Raw genomic sequence first — 20106 nt, forward strand, 5'->3', positions numbered from 1 at the left:
TCAATCCTAAGATATTTCAAGTTGATATACAATCGTGGTCAAAATGATAAATTGAAGAGAATTTTTTTTTAAATCTAGGAATTAAAAACTGACTTGAAATAGATTTGAAAGGAAAAAAATGACAAGAAAATCAGGGTCATCAGTCAAGCTACTCATGAAAAGTTTTCCAGTTATTCTAAATGCTTAGTTATATTAATATTACTATCAATTTATATCTAATTGCCAGCTCATAACCATTCTTACTCAGGATCCATGTATATTCATCAAAATAAAATAAAGTAACATTCTGCAGTGATGCCAGTTAGAATTGATCAGAGGGCCTGAAAATCACCTAGAATGAGCTATTTTGTACACAAAAAAAGACTTAGGTAACTATGGCCTGAAAATAACTCGCCAGGGCCTGAATCTTGGCTATTGCTTGAAAACTGGTGTCCCTCACTATGAATATGACGGACAAAGACAGAGGACAAAATATACAGTTCCTCATTATACCCTCAACAATTGTTGTGGTAGACAAAGGAACATCCCTTCAATGCTATTATGCACAAAAAAATAGAACAGATGAATATGCATGTGACATCTGTTCTACACATTTTTAAATAAAAGCAGTGAAGGGATGTTCCTTTGTCTACCACAGCAATTGTTGAGGGTAGAATGAGGAACTGTATATTTTGTCCTCTTTCTTTGTCCGTCATATTCATAGTGCCTGATTCTGTACTTACAATGAAATCTTCTGGTTTTCTTTTGGCGTCACCCTCCTGTGCCTTGATCTTGGTGAGATGCTCCTTCATGGACTGTGCCACCTCTGGGCAGGAGTACTGGGGCAGCTCTTTAGCAACAATGCTCACTGCTTCTGCCAACTTGGCCGTTTTAAGAGCTCGGAGGGCTTTCTTGAACTGGTTGTAAGACACCTTCAAAAAAAAAAGGGGCACATATAATCACTGGTCTTAAGGAGCAGGAGCATCTCAGTGCATACTTATTTGTATGAAATCAATGAAGTTATCTTTCATAAGCTCAGCCTGTTTAATCATGTAATGAAGATTGCTGTAAAATTAATTAACCATCTGACTGGATACTCAAATTCTGTGATCTACCAACTTCACATATGAATTACCTACAAGACTAGCATTATGAAGCTTCCCCAAATTGTGTAAAGGTGGTAGCAACGGGAGAGTTATAACAACAAAATCATTTCAAATATCTGACCTTTCTGTTATAAATCTGACCATGTCTGTCTTTACACCTCCCCCTCCTATCATTCTTTTAAAAGCATCTCAACCTCCCAAACCAACCATCATCATCATACACCTCCACCCCTCCCCTCAACCCATCATATACCCCTCACTACCCCCACCCACCCTATCATTTTTCAACACATTCCTCCTCTACCTCATCTCATCATCTTACACAACTCACTTCTTCCTCTGATTTCAGCACATGTTCCACCAGCTCATATCTAGGGCACGTGTTGTGTGGTTGGGTGGCTATGAAGTCCAAGATGTTGTCAATAACTTTGGTTTTCCGGGTTATCTGACATTGTGACTGGAACCGAATCAAGTAGATGTGAGCTAGATTCTCAATTGTCTATATGGAATGCAGTTGGTAAACATAAAATGGCATGGTAAGTCAAGTGTTTTAATATTTTACCTTCAGCAAGTGGTCTTAATTAAACACAGAACAAACAATTTCCATGAACGAATAGAAGTTATTAAATGCACATAGTGTTTTGTGCTCATAAAGGGCATAAAGGATGTATTAACAGGTAGTTTTTATTTCAATCATGCAATATTTCTTAATTTTCTGATTTTCCCTATTTTCGTCACCTTCAATGCCTACAATCGATCTAATCATTAGCCATTTCCAAGACCAAAGAATGAATAACCACACCTCCTCCTCCTGCCTCCAATCTATTTATGTAAACAAATTACAGTTTCAAATTTATTTGCTTCTCTTATATGTTTCAAGAAGAAAATAAAGAGCTTCAATACAATACCTTTTTGACGACAACTCCATGTTTCAGCAATTTCTTGCACATGTGGAAGACGTAGGAGAGGTCAACATCAAACCTGACAGAGATACTGGGCTGAGATGCACCGAGGTACCTGCACTTTCCCACGTGCTCTAGGCAACAGTACTGGATAGTGAAAAGGGGTACATCTGCAGTGGTGACTTGTGAAATGAGAGCATGTAGGCGCGCTTCCTGACTGGCTACTAGCACCAAGGAGTTTCCCCATCTGATTTATTGAGTGAAAAAAAAAAAAAATAGTACGGTTGAATTCTTTTTCAATGCTCATTAATGGCTACAGAAGTCACAAGAATATTTGCATCACATAAGGTAAAGAAAAACAATCCATAAGGTCAATGATGTAACAGACTAGTAAAAGGAATACATTTCCTTAAAAGTTCTCATTAAAGATAAAGTTGAGTTCTGGTCATGCGATTGCATTGTGAAAGAAAAGGTGTGGAATGGATCAGAAAAAGTTGATCATGTAGCATGTTAGTATTGGTATGTACTGCAAGGTTCTGGAGTCATACAAATCATAATCAATTTGACTCAGTCTTGGTAAAGTAACAAGCACTGTACACAGAAAGATGTATATGGGACTACACAAATAGTGTTGGGGTGATTTACCTTGATTTCCTTACCTTTCTATGCTCATTACTCAGCCAGTATACATTTTATACCAAAATTGTTTGGCAAATGACATTTATTTGTAATCTTAAACATTCAGCGTAAGTTTCGTTTGATTCTGTGAGAATTCATTTTCTTTTTTTTACCAGAACTCAAGTTCATCTTTAATGTTCAGTATGAAACATCATTAAGGAAACAACTGGTGAAACTAGTAATAAATTCAAATGGTTATCTTTTCAAAATGTACAAAAGATATTCTGAACATAAAATTCTCATTCAATGAAAACAGAAAAGATACACGTCCATCGGCTTGGCACACAAATACTCACTTCTTTATGACTTGTTGAAGACTAAGGCAGCCTGACTTGGTACCTTTACGTATTTCTGCGGTCACATCTTTCCTCTGTTCGTAGCACAGACAGTATCCTCTATCCTTTGTTTCTGGATCATCTATCATTGCTTCATTTGCCTGATGATTGGTCTTTAAGTGAGAAAGTAATACAGTCAAACCTGGGTAAAACAACCACCTGTCTGTAACGACCACTTGTCCATAACGACCACTTAAAATCCCCCTGTGAGATTTCATGTAGTTAAGAACCTGTACACAGCGACCACCTGTCTTACGCGACCAGCAGCCACTAATTTTGCTTCTGCTGACCACTGAAAATTCCCAAACGACCGCCAGCCGTATAGCGACCAGTCACAGCGATGCTTGAGCAATGGCGCTTACAGCTAGGCGATCTTGGGCACAGCAGCAGGCCGTTTATTGCTAGATCTAACAGTCATTTACAAAAAATACAACTATTCAACCCCAAGCTTTTATTAAAACTTCAATCAAAACATTTAATTACTGACAGGATATTGTTTCTTGCACATATCATAACTGGCTGTGCCTATTGAAAACAACAATGCAGCATCATTGTCATGAACTTCGCAATCGATGACTCGCTTGACTCAAATTTTGGACTAAAAACCATACCACTCTTTGTTTATTCAATTTTTTCAGCCTTTATAAAGCCACAGGGAATTGTTTTCGCATTGGCGGGGCGCTGTCAATCAATCATTTAAAATCAAAATAGCCGCCAAAGCAAACCTGTCTACAACAGCCACTTTTTGTGTTTCCTTTGGGTAGTCGCTACAGACAGGTTTGACTGTAGTAAGAATTGATATACAGGCACAGTGGTCTTGTGAGAAAGAAAAACAAATATGTATATACGGTACCCAACTGATACAATGCTGTGTACAATCTATCTATATCATTATTGGTTCCTAACATGATTGCATGGCAAAGAAGAGAGAATTTGCCTTGAAACATTATTAACATCTCTCTTGACTTACATGAATAAGCAAAGCTCAATTAAAACGAATGAAAAATACCTGTTTTCAATACTGTCAGAAAAAGAAATAGGAGGAGAGGGAGAAGAAGAAAGAGGAGAAGAAGAAGAAGAAGAAGAAGAAGAAGAAGAAGAAGAAGAAGAAAGATAAAGAGAAGAAGCAGGAAAGCAGTATTTGATATCCCTCTCTTTTTGGAAGGAGTCTTCTCCTCGACCACATTTTCATTGAGCTGTAGGAATAGAGTGTAGGGGATGGTTTGATGATGACAAAGACAAAGAAGAAAAAAAAAAGAAAAAAAAGAAGAAAAAGAAGAAGAAAGAGTAGAAGAATAAGCAGCAGCAGCAGCAACATTTGAATACCTTTGATCTCTTTTTCTTTTTGGAAGGTTTCTTTTCCTCGACCACACTTTCATCGAGCTGTAGGAATTCTTCCGGTACAGTGTAGAAGGAGATGGTTTGATGATGACACAGCAAGTCTTGCCAGATGAAGTTCTTGGTGTAGTCATCACACTTGAGATGAAACTGAGCTGGCCTCTGCTCGAGAAGAATCCATAGTCTTTCTAGACTCACTCCTACAGAGGGGTAAAAGATTTTAAAAACTTCATCATTATGAAACGCTTGAAAACATATTAAATATAAAGGGGATAGACTCTAGCACTGAAAGTATGTAAATATTGAAAAATGATGGAGCATAAAAGTCACCCGTCCAAGTTGTCATAAGATCAACAAAAGAGTCAGAAACATATAATTACATAGACAAAACAAACAGACAGACAACAAAAACAAAAAACATACAGTAAGATACAAAAGTGCAATCATTTGTTTTCCTTTACATTTACATTGTAGCTAGTACACTGTAACAGCAAATTTCACTCTTTGGAAACAGTCGAAGTTCCCTTGCACTTGCAGATTCAATTCATTTAATACTGAATGTTACTTTAAAGTTCCTAATTTCTTAAGACCAGGAAGAATACAGGAGGTAAAAAAGAAAGAAATAATTAAACAGAAGAGGTTAAACATGATAACCAATCTATAATGTACAACACTTACCATCCAAACCTTCAAGTGCTATTTCATCTAAAACAATATCTTCCAAGTCCTCCATTTCAAAAGATACCTTGTCAGGTTCAATGATTACTGCATAAGAATTACCTAAATAACAGAAAGAATACAGAAAGGAATCATTTAGACCAGTGCAATACGTTTTTTTTAAAAATCTCCTATATTCTTCTAAATGTGACATATGTGCAATGTTGATGCACAACACTGACAACAGTATACAACATGGTCCCTTCAATAAGACTCTTGATTAAGAGGAGAGCGCATTAAAGCCGTTTTATTTTCAAGTAGACAGTAATTGAAAATTACTTTACAGGTTGAACAAAGTAAAAATTGAACACAATTTTTGTTCACAAAGTCACTTTGACACTGCCACACTTATAGGCATTGATAGATTTGATATTGTGTGTATGCAGGCACCATGTAGTGCTTCAATTTACTTTAGGGGAAAAATCACTCACGATGTGTCATGTGTGTATATACATGTATATACTGATTTTCTTTTGTCACAAAATATTCAAATTGTAAAATTCATCTCCTTCAACTCAACTTAAGTTTATGAACTTTTATTTACTGGTAAGTGTAAGTTTGGGGAGGATTTAGAAAGCCACCGAAATTGAAAAAAAATAAATGGGTACAGCTTAGAATGATAGACTATCTAATAATGATAATATAATTGATATAAAACATGATAAATAGGGTTAGGAACTTAGGGTTAGGGTTAGATGACATAGTGAATAGCACCATCTAGGAGATGTAGTCTGAAGTATTTATAGCTTATATAGCTGCTATACTTCAGCTTGTTCTCGTAGATACATCGATAGCAAGCTGGACTGCAGACTAAAGGATCAGAGGTTCAAATCCGCAAAAAGACCACGGTTTTTTGAAGTTTGTGTGATGTTCTGTGCAATGTCACAGTGGTCAGCATGCAAGATTATGAATACATTGTTTGAAGGAGGAATGGAGTGGAAGGAGAGAAGAGAGAATGTCAACCAGAGCTGTAATCAGTAATCAGCGCTGGTCTGAGAATAAGGATCATCTGCACAAACCGGGATCATTTTTCGTGAACGATTCTTTCCGCATTCCTCGATGATGCTCCTTGATGTATTTCACACTTACTTTGCACAGGGACTTTCACGTTATGAAACGATAAATCCTTGGGAAGACTCATAACAGTAGACGGTGAACTGGGGGTTGTTTGTCATGCGGAATCCTTTTTTTGCATTGCCAGTGCGCGAATCAGGAACCCTACACTATAGTAGTAGGGGCGCTGGTCCAAGAATGAGGATCGTCCGCATAAAACGAGGATATCCTCGTAAACGCAGACAAATTGCATCCTAGAAAAAAAGGATCGTCCGCATTTTCGCAGACGTTTTTTTTAAATTGGAGCTCTGCGGGTTTAGGGTTCCTGAACCGCACGCTGGCGATGCGAAAAATGGATTCCGTTAAAGAAAATAACCTCATTTCACCTTCTACTTATTATGGGTTGTCCGTCTTCCCGAGGATCCCGAGGAATAACTAGTCCATGGTTAACTGGATTCTTATTTCTATGCTTGATAAGATTGCTACTTCCAATGCATTGGCAATGCAATTGACTTGTCACTGTCATAATGTCAGTTGTGCCAAGACAAGTGCGGAGTTCCTACTCTTCTACAATAATTTCTAGACAGATTGTTCAGATTAAAGCTTTAAGTTTTATATTCTAGGGTCTACACAGTAACAACATTAACTTACGCCCATGAACATTTTTCCAGAGAGACCGCGGCCGGGCAGAAACGTCAGCACTGTGAATAGCAAGACTTGTTAGCTAGACTCGGCAAACATGTGCAATAAATAGTGGCTTAGCAGTATATATGGCGCAATCGGACCTGCACACTGTACTGTGGCGTACCAGCACTGTAGTCTTGCGCCCTGCCTGGTGCGTGGTACAGTACGTGTATACCGTAGGCTAGGCCCGTTCAGTTTTCCCAATGCACTGAACGTAGGAAATTGTTAGTCTTTATTGCTTCGGTTTATAAATAAAATGTAATTTTTTGGTGATAAAATACATATTTTTAGGAAAAAGCTTAATTAAATAATTTTATTAATAGCTAAAATAATTAAAAAACTTCTTTTTCATATAGAAAACTATTAATTTCTTGAAAATCTGATTGAGATTTTACTGGGTACGACGAGGAAAAGTCTATGATCAAAACTTTAACAACAATAACATGGATTTGAAGAGCTAGCTAGCTTCAGCTCAGCTAGGTTGAATGAACAGATGAATGGCTGATGATGTCAGTGATGATCAGGATGAGTTTATGATGGGGATGCAGAGCAGATAAAGAGGTATACTAGATACACATATTCGTAATAATTAATTCAAACAATATGCCACGGCATTCTCGTCAATCTCTTAAAGTAAACCACTTCACTGCCCATTGACTTTACTGTTTAGTTGTTGTTCTTCTTCCAAGCTAAGAAAGTGCTAGCTGCTTCAAATTTCAAGGCCTTGAAGATTGCACACTGTGTGTGCATAAATATGTGAGGAGACTGAGCTGTGCGTTCATGTGAGAAGCCAGTGTGTGAGCCTGCTGGCCTGGGGCCCGTTCCTAGAAACCGTTAAAGTCTAACTTCTTGATCCCACTGAAATGCGTGTTGATTCTATAACACACGTTTCAATAGGATAGTCAAGAAGTTAGACTTACGTATGACTGTTTCTAGGAACGGGCCCCAGGATCCTTGTGCATATAGGTCTACAGTGCGTTCCAGAAATAAACGAAACCGAGAAAAAGGCGAGAATTATTGCTGTTTTATCATAACTTAATCACAATTAAAATTAAGGGTAGGCTATTACAAAGTTTTGGTATGGGGTCATGAATTTGGTTCAAATTAACATATTGGAAGCATATGCGTTCCTACGTACAATATTCATTGATCCTTGTCCTGGCTGAAATCGAGTTTAAAGTTATGAAATTATAAATAATAAACTCTTTATGTTGTATAGCTCCCTCTCAAGGTCAAGATATCAATTTAGCTATGAAACGATGTTTCTTGACTAAAATCGTCTGATTAGCTATTCCCGTTTGGAAATTATATGTCAGAACTACATATTCTGAGATTTTCATGGTCGCAGCGACCATTGTACTATTTGAAATTTATCAAAATTTACCGGGAGCACCGGTAAATTTTTTAATTCAATTTTTCTCGAAAACAGAAGTGTTTTAGGGGTTAATTTTTTTAGTGCTTATAATACATCCACAGGGGCATCTAAATATATCAAAATTGTAAAGATTCACTATCCACCCAATTTTCAGTCTAGTTGCCTGGGCAGACATCTCCATAAAGATCACATCATGGTCACCAAATCCAGGTATAGGTTGGCATTGTCCAACCAATGTTGGGCGATTTGTGGTGATGATGTCAAGGATATTATCTTCCTTGGTACTGGTAGGAAAATCAATCACTTGTTGCAGTCCCATGCAACTGTTTATAGGTATGACTTGCTGATTGACTGTCTATACTAGTGAGATGTACCGTAATCTCATCTGTTTCCCAGTTTATATCTGGCAAATTCATGTCTCCCCTGATCTATACTTCAGTGCTACGGTGTGACATGCAGATGTCGACTATCGCCTGGTTAAGCTTGTCCATGTAGGTGTGGTTGCTACTTGGTGGGCAGTACTACTACTAGACTTATTATCATGAATGATTATTATTCAGTATTTAGGTATTAGTATTACAATACTTAGTCCTACTCGTAGCGATATGCCTGCCTTTTTAGGGGAATTCACCTCTTGAATTTGACTTTTAATTGTAAACTTTATACTCCGATGACCAGTAATACAATAGGCAGTACCGTACCAGTGGCTAATTACTTCAAGAGGTCCAATTATTCAATACCACTTTAAATAATTGAAACCCCAAAATAAGGAAATGTTATGCAGTATAGACTATAGACGCTACTCTCTAGATTTTAATGTTATAGATCTCAGGTTAGATCATGTTACAAATTAAAGTAGACTTTAACACTACAGTATACAACTTCAAATCTAACAAGTTTTGAAGTCGAGTTTTTGAGGCCAAGATCTACTTACTGTATCGTAACTGTCACTGGTCAAACTGAGCCTGTTTGTTTTATGGTTGGACTTTGTTTGTTTCTTATGTAGATGGCATCCGCGGTCATAGAAACAGAGTGTGAGGCTGTGCCACGTTTCCCTGATGAAATACTGGAAAAGATATTTTGTCGCTTCTCTGGAACCACCATAGGGAGAGGCCATGCAGTGTGCCGAAAATGGAATGAAATCCTTATCTCGCTTACTAGCAGGTAAATGAATAAATGAAACTTGTCATATAAACCTGGTAACAAATACAATAAACCCTTAATTAAAGTTAGGGTTTTTGTCTTGCTAATGGTTATGGAAATATGTTTCATATTTTTGCCTGCAAATGAATTCAAACCTTAAAGCTTATCTGTACTAATTTATGGGAGGGATTAGACCGCCCTGCAAGGTCACTGGACAGGTGGTTATCTCATCAGTTCAGCTCTCAGTTAACATAAGAAAAAGAGGATCATGGGGGACCAATGGTCACCGATTAGGCATCGTTTAATATAGAGGGGGCGCAAGAAGCTACAAGTAGTGCAGTGGGCCTTTAATATATCACCCCTAATAAATGATCGAGGCATGTCTGGTAATGATAATGATGATTATAAAACATAGGCCTACTACTACTAATAGTAATACTATTACTACTACCACCACCACTACAACTTCTTAGATATTGATAACAATATACTGATAAAAATAATAACAACAATAATGATAATAATGATAATAATGATAATACGTTTCATCTACCTTTACCAGCCTCGCCAGCATATCAATACTGTTCTCCCTTATGCACTAAAAGCATGGAGCTTCCATCTCCTAATTGCTCAAACCTAATAGATGCAAATTAATTCTTATCAGAACAGGGAGATGGGAGAGAAGTACCAAGCCAATCAAAAACAGACAGGATTATCTCAAATAACCACATGGGATTGATTTTTCCCCCTTTTTATCTTTCTTACAGTTCTGACATGTGGTTTAGACGATGTAAGGAGGAGATTTCAAAGTACACTCTGATGCAGATGTGTAACCATCCACTGGAACATCAATACCGGACTGGAATAGAGTGGAAAGATGTCTATGTAAGATGGTGCATATTCAGAGGGAAGAAACTGTTTGATGGGGTAGAGCTTGAACCAAAGAAAGACATAGCAAAGGCTGACAGATCTTTCATGTTTTTTCTGGATACCGGTGGAAAGTACATGCTTTGTTTGACTGGTACATAAAAGCTGATCAATCCTTATACCCTTATCTCTCTAGAAGACGATTCTGCTGCGATCCCGAAAAATATACAAAACGTGGTGGAATGTGGCTTGATTTTGTTAATCTAACTGTTTCTTGAGCCTTTCTGAAGCGTCTCGTCTCACCACCATCTCTGGTTGCCACATAATTGTGAACATATTTAAAATGTCTGTAGCGCAAGCATAAAAGTTCTAAAGCGCATTGCAATCAGCTCAAGAGCATATATTAAAGGTAATACAAAGTTTTGGTATGGGGTCATGAATTTGGTTCAAATGAACATATTGGAAGCATATGCGATCCTACAATATTCAGTGATCGTTGTCACGGTTGAAACCGAGTCCAAAGTTATGAAATTTTAAATAATACACTCTTTATGTTGTATAGCTCCCTCTCAAGGTCAATATATTAATTAAGCTATAAAACAATGTTTCACAACTAAAATCGACCGATTAGCGTCCCGTTTGAAAATTATATACCACAACTACTTATTCTGAGATTTTCATGGTCGCAGCTACCATTGTACGGCTGTAGGAGCTATTTGAAATTCATCAAAATTTACCGGGAGCACCGGTAAATTGTTATATTTAATATTTCTCGAAAGCCAAAGTGTTTTAGGGTCTGAATTTTCTAGTAATTATTATACATCCACAGGGGCATCCAAATATATCAAAATTGTAAAGAATCACTCCCAGCCAATTTTCAAAATTTCCCAAAACTTTGTATTACCTTTAAAAACGTCATATTTATAAATTATAACTCTAACATAGCAGCAAGAACTCTAGCGTATCTTTACAAGCGCATTGAAAGTGGCTCTGATTGCTTGCATTTTTGCATGTTTGTAGATATTTACGTAAGAAACAAGATGGTATAATTAGTTTTTTCATAATATGCATGTTGTTGTCGTTGTAGCCTAATTAATTATGCAAAATGCTAATTTAATGCATTTTACAGAAAACTTTACATATTTGTCTGTAGATTTGTACAGTAAGGGTTAAATCCATTTTAGTAATATGTAACTGAAACAGCATGACAAATTAAGATTCTAACAGAAAATTTCTTATTTTGATATACCGATACAGATGATGTGGTATATAACTATTTCCAAGGGTACATATGGGCTTATGATATGCACAGTGAAGCTTCCATGAGGGTAAAACACTCAACTGTTACCGACAGTGCCGTGGCCATCAACATTCTGGGCATTACTTTTTCCATTGACCTTGAAGGTAATACTCGGGGAGAACGAGCCACATTTTGCATTTTGACCTGTAAATGGAAACTGAAAATATTGGAAGAGTTTGATAATAATAACAACTTAAAGGACATGTCCTTCATATCACTGATCTGAGTGTTATGAAGGACATTTCATTGTATTATTGTAAATTTATCATATTGAGTAGACTTCCAAGATAAAGGTGGTCCATTTTACCCCAGGAATAGGCCATGCCAAAAATAGCCTATGTTGGAGATGAGATGAACCATCTGAATTAAAGATGAATCATGTGATAGATTTGAGATTTAAAGTGCCCTGTAGTAAAAATAATATTGTGTTATTCCAAAGTGGTATCAATTATTTTCACAGCTTTATAGCCTGAGAAACCCGATGACTGCTTGAGTGAGAATTACTACCTTGCATGTATTTACCTCCAGGGTTGGCATATTTCCCGCTCTGGAGGCTTATTTCCCGGACGCCGGGAAATAAGCGGTATTTACCGGTATTTACCGCTTTTTACCGGTATTTACCACTTTTTACCGGGAAATATATTTTTCCACTCAATTGTTCATAGGGATTGTCCAATTTTGAACATAATAACAATGGTGGTGAGTATGGTTGCTCTTGTGTGTACTATTTGTGTGTGTGTTTGTTCGTGTGTTTGTTCGTGTGTTTGTCTATGTCTGTAATTATGTAATGCTGGAAAAAATACAGGAAAAAGATACCAAATACACACCTAATCTAGATATGATGTTCTTCATTAAAGGGAACCAAAACCTTCATACTAAGTTACTTTTATTGTAAAGTTTAAGATATTTGAATAAAATCAGTGAAAAATTGAACAAAATCGGGCAAGGAATAAGGAAGTTAAAGCTTTTTAAAAATGACTAGTCACTAGAGGGCGATATTCAATTTGATGACATCATTTGTGGACAACTCTCCATGCCTTTCGTACATCAAATTTCACAAGTCTTCTGTTTTTCCTATTTATTTGTGTTCTTGATCTGATTTCATAACATGTGAAGTAGAATATCATTTTGCATTCTATTATCTTAATCACAAGAAAGAAGGAAAAACATGAAATTTGATGTACAAAAGGCATGGAGAGTTGTCCACAAATGATGTCATCAAATTGAATATCACCCTCTAGTGACTAGTCATTTCAAAAAGCTTTAACTTCCTTATTCCTTGCCCGATTTTGTTCAAATTTTCACTGATTTTATTCAAATATCTTAAACTTTACAATAAAAGTAACTTGTTTGAAGGTTTTGGTTCCCAGTAGCTAATTACCATATTCATGAATACCTATTAATTAGCATATGCACAAAATGCCATTTGTTTGGGTGTGTACAATTTTGTATGCAGTGAGGATTTTATAAATCTGTTTGTGTGTTCCTACTATGAGTATTGTGCTGCTTATTATTTCAGAACAATTTTTTCAGTTATGAGGCTAAAAACAAGTAATATTATTAATAAATAGAGAATTAAAATCATATTTCCCGTTTTTTATATATTTACCGGACGCACATCTTATTTACCGGACGGTATTTACCGGTATTTACTGCCGGTAAATACCGGTGGCGGTATTTACCGCCCAACCCTGTTTACCTCACCTGGTTTAAGTGTGGCAATGGAGATTAATGTCTCACCTCACGAAAGGATATAATGCTATGGCAGGGATTTGAACCTTGTACCTTGTGATCCACCATTTAATGAGCTGTGTGCTTCAACAATTCCCTTCAACAGACCACAGCATTTATGGTGTTGGGATAAATTAACTTATTTATTCAGGAAATGCAATATTGAAAACCAATTATATACTTTTTTTCCTTCTCATTTATCAGGCAAAACTTCATTTGAAGCCAATGTTGAGAAAGCAGTGCTTGTCCTTTTGATGAGAGAACATTTGGATATTCTTATTGGATTTGAAAGGAAGTTTACATTAGAACTGAGCTATATGGAGTTGCCAGCTATGGGGTATGATATATCTGTAGCTTTGATCTAGGTACGGTAATGGGAAACAGATAAAACTACATTAAAGTGCCTGTTCAAAGAAAACCACAAATATGGCAAATAACGTATTACTAGAAACTGGTAAGCTAACAAGTTTTACAAGTTTTAGGTCAGCTACATATCAGGTGATTTATAAAAATACAAATAAAACCACCTCCATAGCATCTGGCATATGCGAGAGATTCACCAGAAAAATAACGATGTTTTAATGATGTCGCATTTATGAACCAATCCTGCCCAAGCAGACGACATCCCATACAGAATGAACATAATTGCAATGCCATTATTTCTCAAATTATAACGGTAATGAGTTTAGTGTATATAAATGTGATAGAATTTTACACCATTCAAAAAGGGATATGAAACAGATTCTGATAACTAAATTCTTTCGTTTGTAAATACACAGGATAGGATATTTATGAACGATCAAAGAAACCACCTTTTCAAATTTAAAACCCCCTGGAATGATAACATGGACGGCATTTGTTCCCTCTTGAGACGCAAAACATACCACGTGTATGCAGCTGAAGATACAATGGTGTCTCGTTTTGTTTACAAGCGACGGATTCTTAATTTTTTTATCGCTGCATTTTTCATCAAAATAATACCAAGCGTGGGGTTTAGAGTAAGGCAATAGATTAAACATTTAGCCTGACAGTAGTGAAGTATGAGAAATAATTGAAGAGAAGATGACAAAACAGGAACTGAAAATGTGTGAGATGTCATGAGACATCATCTGCTCATGCAAATCATGTTCAACATGTTACGTCACACATCTCTGTATTTAAGCGATTTGTAATTTATAATAATCATTACTTCAAACGTTTCAAGCATTGAATTTTGATCTACCATACAATGACCTTCTTTCCAGTAGTACCTGGTACGATACCTTCCTAGTGCAAGTAGACACACCTGGCTATCTTGAAGTGCAAGCTTTCCAAGTACAATTGGACGATGGAGGGACTAAACGACCGTCTGTAGATCTCATTCGAGCCTGTCGCCCAAAATGTTCAGATTTTCTGAATGCTTTGCAAGTCACAGGAAATAAGGTATAACTCCAATATGTATTGTTTTATGTATAATGGTCACTCCAAACATTTCTTTAATTTTGCCATGAATTTGGTTTACAAATTTGATTATTCTTCAGTATATAATGAGCATTTATGACATTCAAATACTTGTGGCTTAAAAAGTAGGGTCTAAGTTCATAAAATAGGTGAATAAACACAATAATGATTAAACAATCTGATTTAGTAGCTTACAACATAAAATTTACTGTCTTTTTCTGATAACAACTTTAAAAATATCTGTATAAATGTATTTATGGTATGAGAAATTCATATGAATATACATGTAGGTGTAGTAGTGAACTTTCATTCCTTGTTTCTTACTTTTGTGTAGGCCCTAATGCTAAAAGGGACCAACCTTATGATGTGGGACATTGCTGTCGGAGAGGAGTACAGATCCCTTTCCCTGACGACCGAGATCGATGAGGTCAACCAGAAAGGATTGATGTCCTGGGTAGGCAGTACGGTAGCTGTAGCCGACTCCAAGGGTAAGTCACTTTGTTGATCTAGGTTGCTGTGGTAGCTAGGGAATATGATAACTAGGACTACTATCAGTGATAGGTAAAATGTGTTGATCACGCTGTCCTGCGTAGGCACTACAGGAACTGGGACTGACTGCAAGGGTAGGTTACTCTGTTTTGATCACCCAAGTTGACAGTATGGTAGCTGTGACTAAATTCAAGGTACGTTTACTTTCTGTATATCCCACCGCTGCCACCAGATAATAATAATATTTAATTTTTATATAGCGCTTTACAAATATACTATTACCCGGTCATTGGATTCAGTGCTTGCCTGCACACACTGTGTGCACATCTCCACTCCCTGGGGAGCATTCCAGCCAGGCGTTACTTGACGCTCAAAAACTGACCAACAATGGCGGCCGCATCCTACCGGTACCCATTTGACACCTGGGTGGAGAGGAGCAAGGGCAGGTTAATATATTGCCAAAGGATATTAGTGCCGTGTCGGGATTCGAACCCTTGACCTTCCAATCTCCAGTCAAGCGCATTAAACCACTCGACTACGACACTCCCATTAATGTTCCTGTATCGTTGTGGACAGGTAATACAGTGTTATTACAGTTTGTAGATCCTTTGAAAATTTGTTCGTTATTTAGTTTCATATTTACTGTCACATCCCCTTCATAGCCTGTCAACATTATATAGAGGATACATATATTAACATTGTGTTAAATAGAAAATATGCAATATATAATTAATATATAGTCAGTGGATGTTACCAAAGTTATATGTTTTTATTTTATTTTGTACAAGCATTTCCATAAAGCCCAACATAATTTATTTTAGGCTTCCTAGTATTCCACATGTTATGTTTTATATGCTGAGAGTTATGTTACAGTGCATGACTAATCCAGTCTTCAAATTTTTCTTTTACGTTTAGGACCGAGCCTCATTGTTCTGTACCACTTGGATGAGGAATGTGAGAGGTTGCAGAATGTCACATGGGTGGACCTACAGGAGCCTGTACTAGCTTTTATCCTTCTCTATGATGACAGCATCATGATGAGCAACAACTATCAATGCAAGCTGTTACTCTTTAATGGAGGGGATAAAAAGGAAGAGAGCAGGAGCAGAAAGGACAATCTGGAGTGTTCTCCGGTGAAGCAAGCCCATGGCCACAGGGTAGACATCAAGCACGATGGTGAAAATGGGGAGGATTCTTTGGTCCAGATGAACAGACATGCGGCATGTAAGCCTGTGGATGAAGCCAACAGCTACAAGAGAACTATGTCTGACTTACTGGGTATTGATGAGGGAGATGCACTCTGGAAAAACTTTGATGCAGAAGCAAGCGGTAGTGAAGTCTGTCAGCCTGTAGATACATGTAGCGATAGCAGCGATTCTGATCAGACCGAACATGGGGGTGACCAAGAGTGCAGTTGTTCAAGTCGTGAGGAGTATGTAGTGGAACGATGGAAAGAAGGAAGCAAGGATCATGTGTTATCACATTTAGCAAGGGCCTCTTTCCTTCAGAAACCTGTTCTTCCCATCCCATTCCAAGGCTATGAAAGAGTAAAATGGGACTTTTTCTTCACCGATTCTTTAGTTGTTATGGATACTGGATGGACTGATGAGTTTCAAGATAGGGTGTTAGTATACAAGTGGAACTATATGGAATAGCAGTTGTGCATGTAATAAGTTGATGGTCATTTCAAAGACTTCCCATGTAAATGCCAGAAGCTTTTCAAAATAGGTCTTTCAGAACTATAAGGATACTAGAATGTACCTTACACAGCACCAAAGGTCATTTACAAGAAGAAGTACATCAACACTGTACATACAGATGGAGTAAAGAAATTCCAGCTTAATGTGAATTACTTTTTTTAAAAACCTTTGGAGATACACTTTCCTTTTGTGTGCAAATATAAGTTCTCGTGGTCCTCAAGCCATCAGTAGGGACTTTTAGATTTGCACAACGGAGAACGTGAACTGCCCTTTTAAGGCAAAGTGACGTCCTTTTAAGGCACTGGCAGTGACGTCACATTGCCTTAAAAGGGCAGTCCACGTTCTCTGTTGTGCAAATCTAAAAGTCCCTAATGTTTCTAGCTCAACATCTCATTGATAAATTTACAAGCTTTATCCACAGCACCTTTCAAAGTATCATTCAAGACATGTATTTTTGTTTTGTCCTGTTTAAAAGTAGCAGCAAATATTCAAAGGTTACTGTGCCTGCAATTTCTGCTTTTACTCATCATATACTTATTTTGCATTCACTCTCTGTCACATCTCTTGCATTTTTATCATCATCACAAAGATTATCCAAGTCTTCACATAGTATTGCAGGTGATACTTGAGGTGACTCAGATGATGCTAGCACTTTTGCATTGCGAGGATACAGTCGGCATCACTATATACTTGCTTATTTTTCTCATGGAGCAGGACTTGCCCGAAAATGGCTGATCTGTGCTTAGATTTGGTTCTAGATCTGTCAATCCAAACCTATTTGTTGTCATCATATATATTATCATCTGGTGAGAGACAGAGGGGCGTTATATATATGTGTGAAATTGTACGAGTTGACGGCCTTCTGGCTCCAAACAGACAGTGCACGTCGGTTCTAATTCCTTAAAAAGAATTTGTGCTGTCCCGTCAAACTCAAGTGAACTGTGTGTTTGATAAATTTCACAAGTTTCACAAAATAAAGACATTAAATAACTAGACAGCTGAAAGCTGAATAAAGATGTTTAAACAGTTGTTTTTATTTCAAAGATTTCAGCATAGTGCATTATCTTAGCATAACATGCATAGGAATGAAAGGCACTTTGTTGCTTCATGATTATCGCCTAAAGTATGTACTACGTGTACTAGGATGTCCATTATATCACTACATGTACTAGAATGTCACATCATACATTGTGATACCACTCAATTAGAGATCCTGATCAAAGATTGGTCAACTGCAGCCCCATGTGATTCGTTTACATTGTTTTTTATATGAATAAAACATGCAATAGCTTCCAGTAGTATCCAATGATTTTATGTAGGTAGTGTGCTTCATATATGTATGGACTAAAGTCGGGTTATTTTTCATTCAAATACTTTCCTTGGGCTGCAAGGCCGAATTGTGAAAGTTTACAATTACAATGTCATTTCAAGATGTACATTTAAAACGATAAAAAGGCATTATTAGAGTATCATGAATAGAAGCAACCGCACCGAATGATCAAGAAATGGGCATCAAAATCAATAAGACATGTTGAATTGAATAAGGTAAAATATGACGATAGAGAGAAAAGGAAATATCTAACAATAATAAAGGAGAGAGGGAGAGCAAGGAGAAGCAAAAGGGGAAGAAGAAAAGAGGTAAAAAAGGAGACATGGATAGAGAAAAATAGAATTGTGTGCGAGGAGAGAGATGAAGATAGATAAGAGAGAGAGAGAGGGAGAGAAGAATGGGAAGGACAAATGAAGAGTGAAAGGAGTGACATGAATATACAACAGATGGTATCTTTAAAAACAAGATGTAAGAAATAACAATCCTCGATATCATGATAAAAGTGTAACCATATCCAAACTGAAAAATGAAATGAATTAATTTTATATCAACAGAAATCTTATAAGCCATAGATTACAATAAAATCAATTATATGCCATTTTAGCGTCTGTCAGAGATGGAGGAGTATTATATCGGCCCTCTGAAACCTCAAAATCCAAGGATTTACGTTGAAAAGAGAAAACATTGGAATGTCAAATAAAAAATAAAAATCTTCATAAATGACTTCACAATATACATGTATGTAGTATAATTTAATATTACATGTTACTCTGATAATCTTTAAGTGCTTGGCGTTACTGGATGAAATGAAATGCAGACTGCCAAGCATAGCAACATTTGTTTCTAGCCACTGATATTGACAGAATTTAGAGGTCAGGCCATAATAAACACCATCTGATCTTTTTTGGTCAACTTGTGTTTGCAAATCAGATAATAAACATCTTAATGAACATCAATACAAACACGAAGCACGTAGTCGCCTAATGTACATTTCATGATTTCACGTGTCACAGAAAGACTAACGTCATTACAAGTAATCATACACAAATTCATGGGTTGGGTTTCCTATTTGAGGTATGATGATTAAGGGTCAAAATGTATTTCAATAATGCTGCATGTAAACTTGACACTCAACAATACGGTTTTATATCCATGATCAAACTGCCATAATCACAGCCATGATTAATACTTTTGCATTTCTTTTACACAACTATATCAAACATGACACACAATGGCTTATACTAATTTGAAAAAACAAAACTGTCTTTTTTTTTTGTTGAACTGCTGAATGCTGGGGGGTTATGCTCAATCTGGATTAGCCAGTTGGTTGCCTGTACAAAAGGACAAGTACGGTACCGGTAGTTGTTCTTCTGAAAGTTCTTATAATGGAGAGATGCAATTCATTCCATTCAAAATATGATCCTATACTTTGATGGTCATGATTTTGGTTGCATACTAAAATTACAATGTGCTATTTTTCCTTAGACTTGCACAATGAAATTTATATTTACATTATAAATATTTCACAAAATGATCAAGTGAAGGCAAAGGAGATTCCTTTAAATGCTACCTGATTCTGTGTGTATATGCATTAGGCCTATAAGAACAAAAAAAGATGTTGTATTGCTCAGGGAAAAAATTAATATTTATTTTTCGGGGGCTACTTTTCAAGCTTGCCTGCATGAAAATAGCACTCTAAATTTTGTTTTGCATTGCACTCTATGCAAATTTATGAGGGCTATTTTCTGATTTTCGGGGCTCTTTTGGGCATTTCAGGGGCAAATTCGCCCCGAGCCCCTGTTTTTTTTCTTCTCACTGGTATTGCCCTTTAGGTGCCAGCACCTGGGTCAGTCGGTCGATTTTCTTTTCTTCTTTTTTTTCTTCTTTTTTCCCTCTTTGGGCTGATATTTAAAAACAAACAAATTTTACATACTTTTTG

General features: G+C 36.8%; 2 protein-coding genes across 8 annotated transcripts in view; one reads left to right on the forward strand and one right to left on the reverse strand.

Moving 5' to 3' along the window:
- Positions 1-6994, reverse strand: part of LOC588089 (general transcription factor 3C polypeptide 1) — a 36787-nt gene extending 29793 nt beyond the window's left edge. For 3 of the 5 annotated variants that reach the window (XM_031000242.1, XM_031000243.1, XM_031000240.1), the window contains exons 1-7: positions 6760-6994; positions 5017-5118; positions 4327-4538; positions 2962-3113; positions 1994-2234; positions 1417-1584; positions 723-911 (exon numbers count right to left, since the gene is read on the reverse strand). In XM_031000242.1, the coding sequence (XP_030856102.1) occupies positions 723-911; positions 1417-1584; positions 1994-2234; positions 2962-3113; positions 4327-4538; positions 5017-5071 (1017 nt within the window). In that variant the 5' untranslated portion in view covers positions 5072-5118; positions 6760-6994. The remainder of the gene's footprint in view (positions 1-722; positions 912-1416; positions 1585-1993; positions 2235-2961; positions 3114-4326; positions 4539-5016; positions 5119-6759) is intronic. The other 2 variants (XM_031000244.1, XM_031000241.1) reach the window with 1 other exon arrangement.
- A 240-nt stretch (positions 6995-7234) lies between these two features.
- LOC100890452 lies at positions 7235-18443 on the forward strand. 3 transcript variants are annotated; one of them, XM_011680241.2, is made up of 8 exons: positions 7235-7353; positions 9174-9331; positions 10078-10331; positions 11435-11581; positions 13413-13545; positions 14453-14630; positions 14983-15136; positions 16053-18443. In XM_011680241.2, exons 2-8 carry the CDS (start codon positions 9174-9176, stop codon positions 16790-16792), a joined length of 1764 nt encoding a protein of 587 aa, XP_011678543.2. In that variant the 5' UTR covers positions 7235-7353; the 3' UTR covers positions 16793-18443. The 3 variants fall into 3 exon arrangements, with proteins under 3 accessions (XP_011678543.2, XP_030855756.1, XP_030855757.1); XM_030999896.1 differs by having other exon boundaries at positions 14456-14630; XM_030999897.1 differs by lacking the exon at positions 11435-11581.
- Positions 18444-20106: the final 1663 nt, after the last annotated feature.

This window comes from Strongylocentrotus purpuratus, unplaced genomic scaffold, assembly GCF_000002235.5.
Source record: "Strongylocentrotus purpuratus isolate Spur 01 unplaced genomic scaffold, Spur_5.0 spur5_scaffold_6, whole genome shotgun sequence".
NCBI lineage: Eukaryota > Metazoa > Echinodermata > Echinoidea > Camarodonta > Strongylocentrotidae > Strongylocentrotus > Strongylocentrotus purpuratus.

Excerpts from the sequence above, each read along its gene's own strand:
- LOC100890452 (XM_011680241.2), top strand. The coding sequence starts at position 9,174 with ATGGCATCCGCGGTCATAGAAACAGAGTGTGAGGCTGTGCCACGTTTC. Across the intron at positions 10,332-11,434 it reads GTACATGCTTTGTTTGACTG|ATGATGTGGTATATAACTAT; the intron begins GTACATAAAAGC and ends ATACCGATACAG. Across the intron at positions 15,137-16,052 it reads AGCTGTAGCCGACTCCAAGG|GACCGAGCCTCATTGTTCTG; the intron begins GTAAGTCACTTT and ends TTTTACGTTTAG.